At 47.6% G+C, this 18,361-nt stretch overlaps 1 protein-coding gene across 3 annotated transcripts in view; it reads left to right on the forward strand.

Annotated features, from left to right (window-relative positions):
• NFATC2IP (nuclear factor of activated T cells 2 interacting protein) overlaps window positions 1-18,361 on the forward strand; it is a 637,099-nt gene that overhangs the window by 392,963 nt on the left and 225,775 nt on the right. For all 3 annotated transcript variants that reach the window (XM_086932403.1, XM_086932401.1, XM_086932402.1), the window contains one exon: window positions 13,480-13,603. In XM_086932403.1, coding sequence (XP_086788529.1) covers window positions 13,480-13,603 — 124 coding nt within the window. The remainder of the gene's footprint in view (window positions 1-13,479; window positions 13,604-18,361) is intronic.

Genomic DNA, 18,361 nt, shown 5'->3' on the forward strand with positions numbered 1-18,361 from the left:
TTGGGAATTTAGACTGGACCTTGCCTGATTGGGCCGTTATCGACGACGCGCCCTCTATTCTGGAGCAGCGAAAGGGTAAACGAGCAACGTGTGAAAAAAATATACTTTATTTTTAATACAAACCTTCTTCCTCAGATCCCATTTATAACTGAGAATAGATACCACCAAACTTACTGGTAGTCACCAGCACTCCTAAAAGACCAAACTTCCAAGCTAGCAGTGATGTACCCCCAAGACAAGATGAGCAAGTGCATTGACACAGCAGAGAAAAGAGGAAGACCAATCTGCAAACCATTAGCATATCGCCAGCTCACAGGATTTACTGGCTAGGTGTCATTATGCTCATTAGGACAAAATGGAGTAGCTCCTCCAACATCTTCCAGATGAACACAGGAAAAGGGGACAAAAACCGTGTTGCAGAGGGCAAACTTACATTAAACACCTATATGTTGTGCCCCAGACTCTGCCTCTTTTGTACCGCTTTGTTCGCCATAAGTTGGCAGGGTATTTTCAGACGTGAGTCCCTTGCTCACTGTGCCACTGGATTCAAGCAAGCCGGGCTGAAGACTGATGTAATGCCAGAAACCGGTGCTCGGAAGCTTGTTTCCGGTCCAGGGAAGGCATGGCTTGGCAGTTCGGGCTGGACTGTTCCCATGAGGCACAAGGTCAGACTGGTTTGCATATGGCCATGTCTGAACTGGGGTGGCAGAGTGGGCTAAAGAACGGTGATGTATTGAACCCAGATCTGTTGACTGGGTGAGAGTATTGATTGGTTCAGATGCTCAGTCCATCACCACCCTCTTTTGTACCGCTCTGCTGACAGCGGCACAAGTAATTAGCAGTAGCACCCTGCTCCGCCGGCATGCTTGGCTGCGCATTTTAGGCTTCAAGACAGAGGTACAAAAATAAATCCTAAATGTACCCTTTGATAAGAAACCTCTCTTTGGGCCCCAGGTCAGTGAGGCCCTAGACAAAAATAAAGACAAATGGCAAAATCCATGGTGGCCCTTCAGACACCTACACCGTAGGGCTTCTTTTGCCGCTACAGCTCCTGTGGGGGTTCCAAAATCATAGCTCTGAAAGTCTCCGCTCCTTACCAATGTAGCCAAAATCAGTATTTCTCCAGCAGAGGTTACTACAAAAACTACTATAGGTGCAACAATACCAAAGGTAAAGACAAAGGTGTGCTTACCCACGCGGTGGAAGACCCACCAACTACCGGGATTTCCCTCACCTTCCCCCCTGACCATATAACACCGGTCAGGGGACGGATGCTAAATGTTCAAGCCACATGGCAGTCAATAGCATCAGACTAGTGGGTGTTGGATATTACCCAACATGGCTACTGTCTGGAGCTCATCACCACACCTCCAAACATTCCACCTCTCACCCACAGGCTGTCACTGGAACATAAAACCCTGCTCAAACAGGAAGGTCAAGCACTCCTAAAGTGAGTTCTGGAACACGACCCTCTGCAACATCAAGGGTTCGGGGTATGCTCCCTCTCCTTCCTTATTCCTAAAAAGAAAAGCTCTTTACGGCCCATTTTGGATCTAAGGCCTCTAAATCACTACATCCTGCCTGAGTTCTTTCATATGGTCGCCCTCCGAGACATGATTCGACTTCTCTAATGAATCGACTTTCTTGTAGCCCTCGATCTAAAGGACACCTATTTCCACATTCCATTAACCCAGCACATCGCAAATACATATGATTTGTGATGGCAGGATTACATTGCCAATTCAAAGTACTACCTTTTTGGGTTACGACTGCCCTTCAGGTATTCACCAAGTGCTTAGCAATTGTAGCAGCATATTTGCGCGGACAAAACATTTAAGTCTTCCCCTATCTGGATGACTGACTTATTAAAACAAATACTCATCTATGCTTTATATATTCGGTATACATGGGAATTCCACTCTATCAATCAATCAATCAATCAGTGACACTTATAAAGCGCGCTACATACCCGTGGGGTCTCAAGGCGCTGGGGGGGGGGGGGCCGCTACTGCTCGAACAGCCAGGTCTTCAGCTTCTTCCTGAAGGAGAGGTGGTCTTGGGTCAGGCGCAGGTCGGTCGGGAGGGAGTTCCAGGTCTTGGCGGCCAGGTGGGAGAAGGACCTTCCTCCTGTAGTTGCTCTTCGGATGCGGGGGACGGCGGCGAGGGCGTGGTTGGCTGATCGGAGGTGGCGTTTGGGAGCGTAGAAGTTGACTCGGCTGTTGAGGTAGCTCGGGCCTTGGTCGTGTAGGGCTTTGTGTGCGTGGGTGAGGAGGCGGAAGGTGATTCTTTTGTTGACGGGGAGCCAGTGAAGGTCTCGCAGATGTCCGGAGATGTGGCTGGTTCGTGGGATGTCGAGGATGAGTCTGGCTGAGGCGTTCTGGATCCGCTGGAGTCTCTTCTGGAGCTTGGCGGTGGTCCCGGCGTAGAGGGCGTTGCCGTAGTCCAGTCGGCTGGTGACGAGGGCCTGGGTGACGGTCTTCCTGGTCTCGGTGGGGATCCACCAGAAGATCTATCTGTTCAAACGGCTGCAGCTGGTTCAAAACCAGGCAGCACGGCTGATTTGTCGACAATCAAGATGGCAGCCAGTCACGCCCGTGCTAAGGAAGTTACATTGGCTCCCTATTTCTCAGCGCTGTGCTTTCAAAACAGGCTGTCTTGTTTTCAAAGCCTTGCATGGCAAAAGCCTCGCATTCATCAGCAGCTTGATACTTAGACATATTCCGACACGAAATCTCCGCTCTGCTTATCTCTCACTGTTTACCACCCCTACCTTCAAGCGAGTACGACAAGGAGGCTGCAGATTTGCGGTCCTCGCTCCTAAACTCTGGAACTCGTTCCCTTTGGAAGTCCGGTCCAGCACTGACAATCTGCAATTTAGAAACCTCAAGACCTGGTTGTTTCAGCAAGCGTACAAATAGATCTTCTGGTAGCATACTACGCCTGATGGCGCCATGAAGCCACCTGGTGTAAGTGCGCTCTACAAATGCCTATTAACATTAACATAACATAACATAACATTAACATGCCTGCAACACTCCCGCTACCATAGTTCTGCTACATGAGTTAGGTTTCAGCATCAGTTTAACAAAATCTCGCATTCAACCTCAACAAATTCAGCCGCATCACAGACCTATCCTCCACACCAACTAGGATTCACTTACTCCAGTATAACAAGAATTCAACATTTTCAAACAGTACTATTCCAACTTCAACCCAATCAGCAAGTCACAGTAAGAACAGACATGATAGCTTACTGCATTGCCATAGTACCCCATGCTCAACTAAACATGTGCCCGTTGCAGGAATGCGTGGCACAACAGTTGTTTCAATCACATGATCAATTACAAGATCTAGTGTTGATAAACCACTGCACTAATCACACTGCAGTGGTGGACCAACAGCAACCTATTGAAGGGGCTGCTTTTTCTAGACCCGGTTTCCCACATCACACTGACAGCGTATGCATCCCTCACAGGCTGGGGTCCACACTTACAAGACCTTAGTCCAGGGTCTTTGGGATATCAAAGCATCAAGCGCTCCACATCCAATACTGAGATCAAGCTATTCACCTAGCATTGAAAGCGTTCCTATCTCACATGATTGGCAAGGTTGTCCTAGTACAGACTGAGTATACATTAACCATGTACTATCTACAAAAACTGGGTGAGGGGGCAGACTCAACTGCTCTCACGCCTATCTCAGACCATTTAGTGCTGAGCTGTACATCACAAGATTCATCTGTTAGTGGAACACCTTCTGGAAACAGACAAACATTTTGCTGACCTTAGTAGGATCCAGCAGATTGTCCACAAATGGGAACTCCATCACCAAATCTTCCTCCCGTAATTCCACAAATAGAGCGGTTTGCAACCGCAGACAACGCAAAATGCCCAGAATTTGCCTTCAGGTTCCTACACCCACTATCCAAGGGCAGTCTTCTGTGGATGAATCGGTCAGGATATTTGCTTATGCTTTTCCTCTGCGCCCCTCCTTCAGTTTCTGGTTTGGAAACTCATGCAAACATCTCTCTCATAATAGTAGCTGGTTTACAACTCCACTAGACCTCTCAGTAGTACCCCACTACAAGCTTCCCAACAGGAAGGGCCATCTCGCTCAGAACCTTGGAGAAATCAGGCAACCAGATCACAAGACATTCAAACTAGCGATATGGCTCATGGGGGCATAAAATTCAGCTACCTCCGTCTCCCACCTGAATGTATGACCATTCTCAAAGAAGCTTGTAGACCTACCACAAGGGCATGCTTCGTGAGTAAATGGTGAAGATTTGTTTGTTACTTTCACACGACAAAAATGAATCCATTTAAAGCCACTGTATAAAACAGTTCGAGGCATGTGGGCTGCTGAATTCATATCTGTGCATAGATCGCCGCCTAGTGTTGGGTCCGGATGATTGCACATTGTTGTCCTGGAAGAGTCTTCGAAGTATCACGAGATAGGTGGCTCCTCCCCTGGACTACAGTACGCATGGGCATCGCCTCCATCCCCAGATTGTTTTTTTCCGCCATTGGGTTCGGATGTGTTTCGGTTCCCTCTGTCGGAACCGATAGTAGTTTTAAGTTTCTACTTGAGACCAAAAGGTCTTTAGGCTGGGCGTCGGTATTGTTTCGTTCGGGTTATCTTATTCTCAGCTCCGAACGCTTCCTGCCCCTCCGCGTGCTCTCGGCGCGGACGGGCCTACTCGACGCTCCAAGTTCCTGAACATGGAACGGACTCCGTTCAAGAGGTGCCCGGTGTGCACCTCCAAGTATTCACACCTCGACGTGCACCCTGTGTGCAACAAGTGTTTATCACCGGACCATGACGAGGCCAGGTGTATGGCCTGCTCAAAGTTCCGGTGCAAGAAGACCCTAAAGCATCGTCGGGCCGCTCGACTCCAGGCCCAGTTGTCGGCGCCCCCTGCGCCCCCGCCGGACAACATCTTTGAAGCATTTGAAGAAGACGACAATGTCTTTCAGGTTTCGGACTCTAGCCCTGCGTCGGAGGGAGAGGACTACGACGCAGAAGATGAGGAGTTTGATGAAGCCGGCGACGAGGTAGGGGACGACGATGGGGCCATTGCCACCGTGGGGGATAGCTCGGAGGAAGAGCACCCCCAGACTGCTTCAGGGGCTAATCCCCAACATACAGCCCAGGTCGAGGGATCGCCTTCGGGCCTTACCCAAGACCTTGCTAATAGTCCAACTGCCCCGCCTCTTGGCCCGGCCGCGGACATTTCTGAGGCGCCACTCCCATTGAAGAAAACGAAAGTGAAGCCATCGGGATCCACACCATCGGTTTCGAAACCGAAAGTGAAAGCTCCACTGGTGGGACAGAAGGCTCAAGAGGCGTCAACACCTAAGAAAGTCAAAATGGCAGACTTGAAAAGCCACGGCAAAATGGCCGACCCCAAGGCCTCGGGGTCGACGCCGAAGACGAAGGTGACCGACGCGGCTGCGTCGGCGCCGAAGATGGTCGAGGTCGACGTCGACGACCCGAGAAAGGCTCCAAAGAAGCGCCAAAGCGATTCCAAGGCTCCGGCTGTGCCGGCTCCGACCGTCGGGGCCAAGGATGGCAAGGTGTCGACTCCGAAGACGCTGCCCCCGGCAGACTCGACTCCCGACTCGGGGAAATCGCTCGAGACAGTCAAGCCCTCTCAAGCCTTGACGAAGAAGGTCGTTGAATCCCTCCAACGGATTCGAAACGCTGAGGTTCCCGAACCAGAGGGAGTGAAGCCGAAGCCCGCATCGAAGCCGGCGAAGGCGCAGACGCCTATTCGCTACACCCTGCCGCCAAAGTCGACGCCGAAAGCCTTCGCTCCGAAGCAGGGGGCGGACGTGCCCTCGAAGGAGGTGTCGACGCCCAAAGCGTCGCTGGCGGGGTCGAAGCCTCGGCTCCAGCCACTCGCTGAGGAAGAGCGCCGTGAGGTCATTATCAACGCCAATACTGGGAAATTGTCCCTCCTCAAACGGAAAATCACCACGGAACCGGTGCTTGAACATTTTCGGATTCCTCTTAAAAACAAGGACTCGGCGGGCGCCTCGGCCCCTATGGAGCCTTCGTCTCCCAAACAAGTGGAACGTTCTCCTACGCGTTCTAACGCAGGGGAAGGTGACGATGAGGAGGAAGTAGAGTACAACTATCCGGCGTACTCGGATCCGGAGGAGGAACATGAACCCTGGTCGGCCGGAGCCGACCCAGATGACCCGCAATCGGGTCAGGAACCGCAACTCTTTGCGGCAAAGACCTCACCGACGGAGGACTCTGCGGCCTTCAACGCCCTAATTGAGGGCCGCAGCCAACCATGATGTTGAGCTCCACTCAGATCCTGTGGATGTGGATTTTTTGTTTGACTCTTTCTCAGTGGCAGAGAAGTCAGTCAAGACATTGCCAATGCTCAAAGGGGTGCTAAAGCACGCGCCGGAGGTTTTCAAGGATCCCACTCGGGCGCGTGTCATCAATCCTCGCATTGATAAGAAATATAAGGCAGCGCCCTCGGATCCAACATACATCAAGGGACACTTGCCACTGGACTCTTCGGTTGTATCCAACGCTCGGAAGAGGGCGAATTCACAGACTACTGGTGACTCTCCTCCCCCAGACAGAGTCGAAAATATTCGAGGCCTCGGGAAAAAGGATTGCTGCGCAGGCAGCTAACATCTGGCGTATTTCAAACACACAGGCCCTACTTGCACGCTACGATAGGGCTCACTATGACACCCTAGAAACACTGTTGCAGCACCTACCTGACCAGTACAAGGAGGCTGGGGAGATGTTAATTCAGGAGGGCAAGCTAATCACTAACGCTTCCATCAAATGTGCACTAGATGTGGCTGACACTGCCTCCAGGGCGATCAACACTAGTGTGTTGCTGAGGCGGCATGCATGGCTTCGAATATCAGGCTTTAAACCTGATATCCAAACAACCATACTCAACCAAACAGTGAATCCTGACCACCTGTTTGGCCCTGAGGTGGCTGCGACACTGGAAAAAATGAAAAAGGACACGGACACTGCTAAGTCTATGGGGGCCCTCCAATCTCAGCAGTTTCGGGGTGGTTCCTTTCGCCGCTCCAATTCCAGAGGCACCGCCAGGGGTCAAGCATCGCAATCCACACAGTACTATAAAGGCAATACCCAGACCTCATACACCAACAAGGGTAGAGGCGGCTACAGAGGCAACAATGTCAAGGGCAGGGGACGTGGAAACAATAGCTCCAGGTCCACCGCCGCCAACAAGCAGTGACGTCTTGTCACTGCCCCCCGACCACTCAACACCGGTCGGGGGGAGACTCCAGCAGTTCCTGCCCGCGTGGTTACTGTCTGGAACTTACTTCCACTCCACCAAACATTCCTCCAAGAAGCCGTCCTATGTCCGGCGAGCACTTGCACTTGTTGCAGCAGGAGGTCACAGTCATGCTGCAAAAAGGGGCAATAGAGCTCGTTCCACTGCAAGAAAGGGGAACAGGGGTTTACTCTTTGTACTTTCTGATCCCCAAAAAGGACGGATCCCTCAGGCCCATCCTGGACCTCAGGCCCCTCAACTGGTACATTCTCTCGGAGCACTTCCATATGCTCACGTTACAGCAGGTTCTCCCTCTGCTTCAACAGGGGGACTTCCTGGCCACACTGGACCTAAAGGATGCGTACGTTCATATCCCCCTGCATCCTTCCCACAGGAAGTATCTCAGATTCACAATCCTAGACCAGCACTACCAGTTCAGGGTTCTGCTGTTCGGGGTCACCACAGCGCCAAGAGTCTTTACAAAGTGCCTGGCGACTGTGGCGGCGCATCTGCGAGGCCAAAACGTCCACGTCTATCCTTATCTGGACGACTGGCTCATTCAGGCAAGGACAGAACAGCAGTGCGCAGACCACGTGTCACGCACTATTCATCTCCTGCATGATCTGGGATTCTCGCTGAACTATCCAAAATCTCATCTCCAGCCCGCCCATGTACGGCAGTATCTGGGCGCGACGATAGACACGCTGGCAGCCACTGCGCAGCCAAATTCAGTGAGAATCGCCAGCATCCAGACTCTGATCCAACGATTCAGACCTCAGCACTCGCTTCCAGCGAAGGTGTTCATGCAGTTGATAGGCATGATGGCCTCCTGCATCGCCATCGTCCCGCACGCGAGACTACATATGCGTCCGCTTCAGGAGTGCTTGGCACGTCCGTGGACTCAGGCTCATGGGCAACTGACAGACCTAGTGTTGGTGAGCGGTCGGGCGTACAACTCTGCATTGGTGGAATCCACAAAACCTTTGCAAGGGCCGACCGTTCCAGGAGCCTGTGCCACAGATTATCCTGACAACGGACGCTTCTCTCCAGGGATGGGGAGCACATGTACTCCAATACACGGTGCAGGGACTATGGACACTACATCAACGTTCTGGAACTGATGGCAATCTTCATGGCTTTAAAGGCATTCAAAGTACATCTGTCCAACAAGGTCGTGTTGACGGACAACATCACGGCCATGTACTACATCCAGAAGCAGGGAGGCACACACTCTCCGCAGCTGTCTCATCTGGCTCAGAGCATGTGGAAGTGGGCCATTCAGAGGAACATCTTCCTCATGGCGGAGCATCTCCCGGGCAAAGACAACCAGATGGCGGACCTGCTCAGCAGGCACAGCCACCAAATGCACGAGTCGGAGATACACCCATCAGTACTCCAACCGTACTTCCAAAGGTGGGGTCATCCAGAGATAGACCTGTTCGCCACAAAGGAGAACGCAAAATGCCAAAGCTTCGCCGCCAGGTTCCCACACCCGCAATCACAGGGCAATGCGATGTGGATGAACTGGTCAGGCAGATTTGCGTACGCTTTTCCCCCAGCACCTCTGATACCGCTGGTGGCACGCAAACTCAGGCAGCACTCGACGACTCTCATCCTGGTTGCTCCAACATGGGCTCGCCAACCATGGTACACCACGTTTCTGGAACTCTCCGTGGTACCGCATCAGAGGCTTCATCTCACCCCCAGCCTTCTGACGCAGAGCCATGGCGACATTCAGCACCCAGATCCGCAGCAGCTCAACCTGGCGATCTGGCTCCTGTTTGGCTACCTCAATCTTCCCCCCGATTGTATGGACATCATTCGGGAGGCAAGGAAGCCCACTACTCGAGCTTGTTACGCAGCCAAGTGGAAGCGTTTTGTCATGTACTGTGTAAACCACAATATTGACCCACTGGACGCTTCCATTCAGAACATTATTTGCTACCTGTTCCACCTGTACCAATGCAATTTGGCGTACTCTTCCATCCGCATTCATTTGTCTGCGATGGCAGCATACCTTCAGAATAGGCAACACCTATCCCTTTTTAAGGTCCCTGCTATCAATCCTTTTCTGGAAGGACTCAAAAGGGTCATTCCACCGCGGACACCACCAGCTCCGGAATGGAACCTCAATGTGGTTCTTACAAGGCTGATGGGTCCTCCCTTTGAGCCACTGCACTCTTGTGAGCTTCAGTTTCTAACTTGGAAGGTTGCTTTCTTAGTAGCAATTACATCGCTACGGAGGGTTAGCGAGTTGCAGGCGCTCACCATCCAGGAACCTTTCTTCCAAGTACACGCTAACAGGGTGGTGCTCCGCACTAACCCTAAATTCTTACCCAAGGTGGTATCTCAATTCCACATGAACCAAACAATTGAGTTACCAGTGTTTTTTCAAAACCCAGAGTCACTGGCGGAGCGGATGCTCCACACCCTTGATGTTAAAAGAGCCTTGATGTACTACGTCGACAGGACTAAAGATTTTCGTAAGACCAAGCAACTCTTTGTTGCTTTTGCCTCACACCACAAGGGAAATGCTATCTCCAAAGCTGGGATCGCTAGGTGGATAGTGAAATGCATTCAGATCTGTTACGCTAAAGCTAAACGCACTCTCACAATTCCACCAAGAGCCCACTCCACCAGAAAGATGGGGGCCTCTATGGCTTTCCTGGGTAACATTCCCTTAGAAGATATTTGTAGAGCAGCTACATGGTCTACCACACATACTTTCACTAAGCATTACTGTGTAGATGTGCACTCTAAACAGCAGGCAGCTGTTGGCCAGGCTGTTCTCAAAACGCTTTTTCAAACGGCTGCAGCTGGCACGGGCGGCCGCCGCTAATGGAGGGACTATGTATTCTATGCACAGATATGAATTCAGCAGCCCACATGCCTCGAACTGCAAATGCTACTTACCAGTATGCATCTGTTCTTGGCATGTAGGGCTGCTGACATTCATATCGCCCGCCCTCCTCCCTGGCGCCTGTAGCAGCTGCAGTATTTTCTTTACACATATTTTCATATTCTTAGCATAGGGCATCACTCAGATATGTCACTCCATCTCTGCCAATGGCTAAAAACAATCTGGGGATGGAGGCGATGCCCATGCGCACTGTAGTCCAGGGGAGGAGCCACCTATCTCGTGATACTTCGAAGACTCTTCCAGGACAACAATGTGCAATCATCCGGACCCAACACTAGGCGGCGATCTATGCACAGATATGAATGTCAGCAGCCCTACATGCCAAGAACAGATGCATACTGGTAAGTAGCATTTGCATTATTTAGCTAATGCATTCACAGGTCTCTGGACTCTCATTCACATCCATTACATTACATATGGCAGCAGTTGCTGCCTAGTTGAAAAATAGACACCTGTCTTTAATCAAAGTACCTGTCATTTAGGCCTTCATGGAGCAGCTTAAGTGATTCCTCCCCAGGATCCACCTGCACCCTCCTGGAATATGAACATTGCTCTCACTAGACTCGTGGGTCCTCCATTCCAACCCCTACTTATCTGTCCCTTAAATTATTTCTCCTGAAGGTGGCATTTCTAATTGCTATTACATCACTATGACATATTAGTGAGCTCCGAACATTAACCTTAGAAGAACTCTTCTTCCAACTTCATAGGGACAGGTTGGTCCTTCACACCACCCTAAAATTCCTCCAGAACGTTGGCTCACACTTGAATCTTAACCAATAATTTGAGCTGACAGTTTTCTTTCCACAACCAGAATTAGTTGCAGAAAGGGCTCTCCATATATTACATGTCAACGAGCCACCATGTACTACATTGACAGAACTAGAACTTCTAGAAAAACAAAGCAACCTTTTGTTGTGTTTTCGCCTCCCATAAGGGAAAGCCAATATCCAAATCCAGCATAGCCCGCTGGATAGTGAAGGGCTTTAAAACATGTTGCCTTAAAGCTTAAAAGAATTTTACCTGGATCACTCTTTACTCTGATAAAAAAGGGTTTCTATGGCTTTCCTGGGCAAAATCCCATTCGCTGACCTATGTAAAGCAACTTCATGGTCTATACCACACATCGCCACAAAGCAATATTGTGTTGATGTTCTAGCATGCCAACAAGCTAATGTAAAACTGGCAGTGCTGCCTACACTCTTTCAAACCACTACAACACCCACGGTTTAGCCACCGCTTGAGGTGCACTGGTTTACAGTCTATATAAAGTATGTGTATCTACAGGTACACATGCCTCACTCCTTCCTGGACACCTGTGGCCATTGCAGTTTTTTTTTGGTTGCTATGCATGGACATCTTTTTACTACACTTACTTTACACTCCATTCTTACCTGCCTGCGAGAAAACAATCGAACAATGGATTTGATGCACCTTATCACCAAGAGAAGTCACTCAAACTCGTGACTCCGAAGAGTTCTTAGAAGAAAAATAACTTGCCCACATCTAGATACAGCACTACATGGCTGCAGTATGCACTGCATGCCGGGAACAGATTCTTTCAGGGTAAGTAACATAATCCTTCTATGCACTTATCTATTGCCCTATGGAGTAAGGGCAAATAAGACTCAAAGTCCTAGTCTTACCATATTTTTTATTTCAACCGGGCTAGGCTGGTCTATACCCCTAATGTAATGTCCCTCTTAACTGGGAATGAGGCTCAACTCATCCAAGTATTGGTGGCATATCAAACAAACCGGGTACTTGACCCTGGGTCTCTCCAGGCTCTACTTGTCATGATTGGAAAAGTAAACTACATATGCTGGTTATATAATCTGGTTTCTTGAAAAGATTATACAGTGCACTGATTTGTTCGTCACATGCAAAGTTACCAACACATTACTATGTTTGCAGTCCAGAGAAGAAATGCAAATGGGAAAGCTGAACCTGATCTTATGACTGCCAGTTCGTTCCCCTCTAAAGAGATTATAAAAGGATTGGTAATTGGTTTACCAGAATAGAGACAGATAGTGACAGTTTAACGCTAACCAGGGCTTTTTAAACAGTTGAGCCTTGGCCAAGCCTGGAACGGTACTGGGACGTTGTATCCAAACCTTTCAATCGGAAGTTTTACTTCCAATTCAGAGTGGGAACCTTGCCTTTAAGAACATATACAGCAAAATGGGCCAAATCAAGCAAAAGTAAATGCCCCTTTTGCATGGCACTGGAAGAGTCCTATGCCCACGTCCTGCTCGTTTGCCCTGCCTACTCTGGCCCTCGCAAGCATGGCTGACACCAATCTGTAGTAACTTGGGTACCAGAAAAAGTAGCATTGCTCTAAGAATATTGTGCATTGACACACTGCTGAGTATTCCAATAGCAGTAGCCAAGTTCTTAAGTTGGATGTGGAAAATTAGATCTCGGACTACAGATGCGATTTGAAAAACCTCAAAAACTTTATTTGACTCTGATCCAGTTATATATCTGTGGAAATGTCTGAAAACCAGTTCCCCTACCTATTTTTACCCACTATGGCTCTTAATACCAATACGATATGCACTCTTGCTTTTTACCTGGATCATGTTTGCTGTATGTAATTTCAACGCTTTTTTTTATTCTTTGAACTTACTGTATTTTAATGTTGAAAATTATGTTGCATTATTATGATCTGCTTTTAACCCTTTCGATGCTGATGACGAGCTCAGCTCGTCATCACCCAAAGGTGTCGTGTGCTGATGACGAGCTGAGCTCGTCATGGTGCCACTAAAATGGCATTTTCCAGCACAGGGGGGGAAACGCCCAGCAGCCATGTGGTTAAGACACAAATTGTCGAATAAAGCTTTGGAAAAAATGGACTGCTAAAGTCTTTACCATAAGTTACTATTTGCGAGTCTGTGCATAGTATTTTAGACTTTAAAGGATTCCTGTCGCTAAAGAAACACATTGCAAATATAGTTTTTAGTCATTACATTTTAATAGCCATATGTGACACAACCGTACCTCCAAAGGGTCTGCATTAGTTCTAAATCCTCCACGGGATGCACATAGGCAATGATAGAAGGTACAGATATGCAGTCTTGATCATTGTCAGTGCATGGAAAGTATTGGATAAAGCTGCGAGGCTTGAAGTAACTGCCTCATTACAAAGTGAGGAAAAAACTAACTTCTGACTCTGCTACTATATGTTAGGATATTGCCAATGTGGATCTTTAATCATTCAAACCATTCCAGGTAAGTTGCTTTAATGGCAGTAATATTTTCTCATTCTCTCTGACAGATGTGGATAATGATGGTTTTGGCTCCCTTCCGAATATACAGTCTCACCAGTGCTCGAAGAGCTTACCGCTGTATGAACTTACAGATTCAGAAGATGAAACCCTCGAGATGAGTTCTGCAGAAAAGTATGTGATGGTGGTTGATAGCTTTCCAGTATTCAGTCTTAATTCCATGCATTGTACTCTCCTTGACTGTCCCATGGGTGCATACCTACTCCTCTTAAAGCGTCACTTGCCCATAAAAATCTGTCGGCTCTCATTCTTTACTTGCCTTTTCTTGCTAGGCTCTTTCCTTTTGCATGTCAGCCTTCTGGCTAGAGAAGGGGTTACCTCTTAATTCCTCCAAATTCATTTGGGTTAAGAAAAGGCTGACACTCTGGAAGGCTGACACTTGTATACTTTAAATAGGTTATTTTGTGAATCTCTTCAAAAGCGCTGAATAATGCGCATCCACATTCGTGACATTTGTAAACTTTCACTTCTGATAACGGTCCTCACTGCTCAGAGGACTGCCCAGAGTTCGAACTCAACTGAATGAGAGTTGAGGGTGGTTTGCGGGGAGATATGGACTAAACTGGCAGACCTCAGGGCTGTCAGTGAGTGGCTGCAACACTTGCTGACTAGATAACTGCACTTATCTGTAGATGGACTTGTATGGCTGTTTTGACACCCTTGTTACCTTTATGCATGTAACACTTTGTGTGCCCTAAAGTGGTGATTTGGGTGTAACTTTTTTTTCCGTCACATAATGGCATAGGACAGCGCAAAACCACTTGCTATCCTAGACTTCTAATAGAGTACCCTTTGTATAACATTTGCAGCACTTCTGCCTGCAAATGTGATGGGGGAGATTGGGTACAAAAACGACTTGGCTCGCTAACTTGCTCAAAGTATTTGAAACTTTTTGCAACCATGTTACAACTTTATATGAGAAACATGATATGGGATATCATGTATGTAAATGTAAATGTATTGGCATTTATATAGCGCACTACATACGCGTAGGGTCCCAAGGCGCTTCGACCGCTGCGAAACCCTTCCTGGCTTCCCTGAGAGATGGTCCCTTAATGGGTATCTCCAGGGTGAGACCAGGCATCCCCGGCGGTCTGGTGGGGCAGTTAGTGAAGATGAGGCAAGCTAATGCCCAGAGTTGCCGAGTGTGATCGCTGATCAGAGTGGGCACCGAGGCGAGAGAATTATCGAGTCCGCTGACCCTGGTCCAGAAACCTGCCACGCCGGGAATCGAACCCTGGTCCCGGGCCGTCCTCTGCTCTCGGGTCTGCCGCCTCTAACCTAGAGAAAGGAAGGAATGGACAATCAACAGAGATTGTTGCAACGTGAGCTCTACTGGATAAAACACCTAAAAACTTTAGCACCGACAGGGCTGAATGACAAATATGACCTCTCGTGTTATCTGTAACATGAGTGTATTTCATCCAAACAACTGATACAGTACTAGAATTTATACTGTGAAGACCGTAAACTGATGAAGGACTTGGCCAAGTTTCAATTAGCAAACATTCAACTCAAAGTTTGACTGCACTCCTAAAAAAATATCTATAGGAGAAACGTAGTAGTAAAAACTGGGCTTTAAATCATACAGTGTAGAACATGTTATGCGTATTAACAGGCATCAAAAACAAACATTAACGCATGATATATAAGTACATTTGCAGAAAGGCTTATCATTCTGAAATACTATATCATTTGACACATGTTTATCTGATGTATACACCAATAAGTGTTCGCCTAGTGGGTTAATAATTGACTAAATCAGTAATTATAGTACGACCATGCTTGTCACATATTTTTTATGCATTCCCATTGGGGAAAATTTTTTGACAGGATGTCTCGTTGTAATATGATTAGCTGGTAAATATAGCATTATTTGGGATGTTTTAGCAAAAGTACCATCATGTCAAATAGTTTTTTTACAAATTGCTCATTTGCACCATAACATTTCCCCATAGCGACTGATATATGATAGACCTTTTGAACTATAAATGGCAACTATTGTCATCACAGATCATACATAGCTATCTACACAAGCGCCGATTCGTCAATCTTGAGTCTTTTCATATTACAAAGCTTGGTTCAGTTCGTTAATCTAAAATCGGACTTTTTGCTTTAAAATGACTCGCTGGTCATAGAGAACTTTTAGAAGATCTTTCGGCCACAGAACCCTTTCGATTGAGATTTTCACCACGCACAGTATTTTTTGCTTAATTTCATTCTCTTATAGTCACGGAGTTCTAACAAATATAGCACATTACATTTGGTATACAACTGGCAACAGTTATTGAATTAAGCACACAGCACGGGCGATCATTTCGTTTCTTCAAACTCTTTTAATATGGCGCCCATATTATCGGCTTGTCTGGCAAAGAGCAAACACGGTCACGGCCGTCTTCTATGTCTACCAATCCCATCCTGGGTTGACAACAACGGAGCTTTAAATGGCGTCCGCCTCAGTTATCGAGCGTGAGAAGACCGGTTGAGAGAGGGACTTCGAATATAACGGGAAATCTTTGGCAATACAGGTATGAACGGCCCCGTTTTCTGAACGTGGCTTCACTTCAACTTTCAGCAGCTCGATTTTCGAGTTAGTGATCGCGTTTTTTCGTCTTTGCTTTTTCATAGATACAGAACTCGGGTGAAGATAAGGTAAACCCCTTGCCTCCTTCATTTTCCTTAAGCATGTCAGAGTTAGGAGGGGATTTTCACAGTCCTAATGTGTATCGTTTTTTATTCTTACAGTGATCAAATATATCTTTCACAGGTACGTTACCATCTATCTTCCTAATAACCGAATTTTCAGACTTATAAGTTAATTACCATTCAAAATCAACATGGGTCATCTATTCATTGATTATTACTTGCAGAGACAAGACACTGAGTCCAGCAAGGCGACACGATTTTTGATACCCATCAATGCAAACACCAGGTACAATATTACCAAAAAAAACTTAGTTTTTCAACCCCCCTTGAACTACATTGAATCAAGACTCTTACACATTTTTCATATGTTTTATTTACAGACATGCCCCTGATGAAGGCACCGTCGTGGCGCCGAAATGCATAGGGCTCTTTATGTTAATGTTTTGTATATTATCTTATGTAAAAACATGAAGCCAAAGTACTGAAAGTGCAAATTATGTTACAATGTTTACAAAAATGATGAATTAAATCATATGTTTGTGTTATATTATTATAAGTATAAAAAACACATGAACTATAGAAACCGAGTATAAAGAATAAGAATAAAAATAAGTACAAAGTGAAAAAGATTGTAAAGTATATTTAAAGCGCGGAGCGCCAAGTGAACAGTGCCCGGTTTGATTGGCCCCAATACCAATCGTAACCTTCAGTAATTCCAAGCAGGTTTGACTACCCTGACAAACCGGAGCACCAGTGGACACACAATTTAAAAGAGAACAATAAAAACGGAGTGCTCCTTACACCCTTTATTCTTTGAGCCTCTAACCAGTGAGCCACACTACTTCACCCTATATCATGGAGGGTGAAGGGAGGACTCCTGTAAATGGAAAATACATTGGACAATACAAGTGGCTCTGGCTTCTAACAGTGCCTGGGTGCTTCTGTTCATGCAGTTACTTTTCTATCTATACATTCACTACATACATTCCGCACAGAAACACGGCCTTAAACCTGTGCAGGCTGCATGGAGTAATAGCTAGGGCACATACCCTAAGAGCCGGCCATAATAGCGTCACTTGACGCAACAATGGCCTTTGACACGGTGGAATGGCCATATTTATGGGCAGTTCTGGTTAAATTTTGTTTTGGTCCCGAGTTCATTCGATGGGTCCGATTGCTATATACTGAACCTCTTGCTCAAGTGGTAGTAAACAACCGGGTCTCGGCGCCATTTTGTCTTGGGCGGGGCACTCGACAGGGTTGTCCCCTCTCCACTTTTGTTTTTGCTTGCCCTCGAGTCTTTGGCGGCCTGGATCCGCTGGGAGCCCTTGATTCGAGGTATTCGATGGTCTTCACAGTGTGAAGACCGGATCTCGCTATATGCGGACGATATTCTCCTTTATTTGACTTCACCTAGGAAATCCCTAATTGTAGTATGTGACGTGTTGGCCTCTTTTGGCAGGAATTCGGGGCGGTCGATGAACTGGGGGAAATCACTTTTGTACGCTCTTTCTGGGGAGGCTCCGGTTCCCCTGCGAAATTGCCCCATTCAAATCGCCACTGAGGGGTTCAAGTATCTTGGGATTTTAATCTCATTGGACTCCACAATCCGTTACACCAGGAACCTCCCCCCCCCCCCCCCCCCCCCCCCCTTTGTCCATACTGAAGGCTGACACAATCTGCTTGAAGACGCTCCCTCTATCCTTTTTGGGGCGTGCAACACTTTTTAAAATGATGTCTCTGCCTCGCTTCCTTTATGCCTTTCAAAACACGTTGGATGTGGTTCTGGCTAGCTATTTTCGGGAGGTGGAAGGACTGCAGCGTAGTCTATTATGGGAGGGAAGGCCCCGTATTGCCTTGGCCAAACTGACGCTTCCTTGGTATGATGGGGGAATTGCCCTCCCCGATATCAAACGTTATTATTGGGCCTCTCAACTTGTGGCAAGTTACACATGCGCTGAAGGCAGCTCTGCAAGCGGAGACTGACCTGCCTGAGGCCTCGCCCCTAGAAGACAGGATTTTGGATGGTCATATGCCAGAGATGACTATCTCCCTGATTTACAAAAAAATGATTAACCATAGGGCTGATCTTCTTGTGGAGGTGAGGGATAAATGGATGTGAGATGGTCTTGAAATAGATGATGGAGATTGACAGTCAGCCGTGTCTTCACCGAAGGAGGTTGCGATCCCAGCAAGGCTAAGGCTTATTCAGCTGAAAATATTACA

The sequence above is a fragment of the Lissotriton vulgaris genome, chromosome 7, assembly GCF_964263255.1.
Source record: "Lissotriton vulgaris chromosome 7, aLisVul1.2, whole genome shotgun sequence".
NCBI lineage: Eukaryota > Metazoa > Chordata > Amphibia > Caudata > Salamandridae > Lissotriton > Lissotriton vulgaris.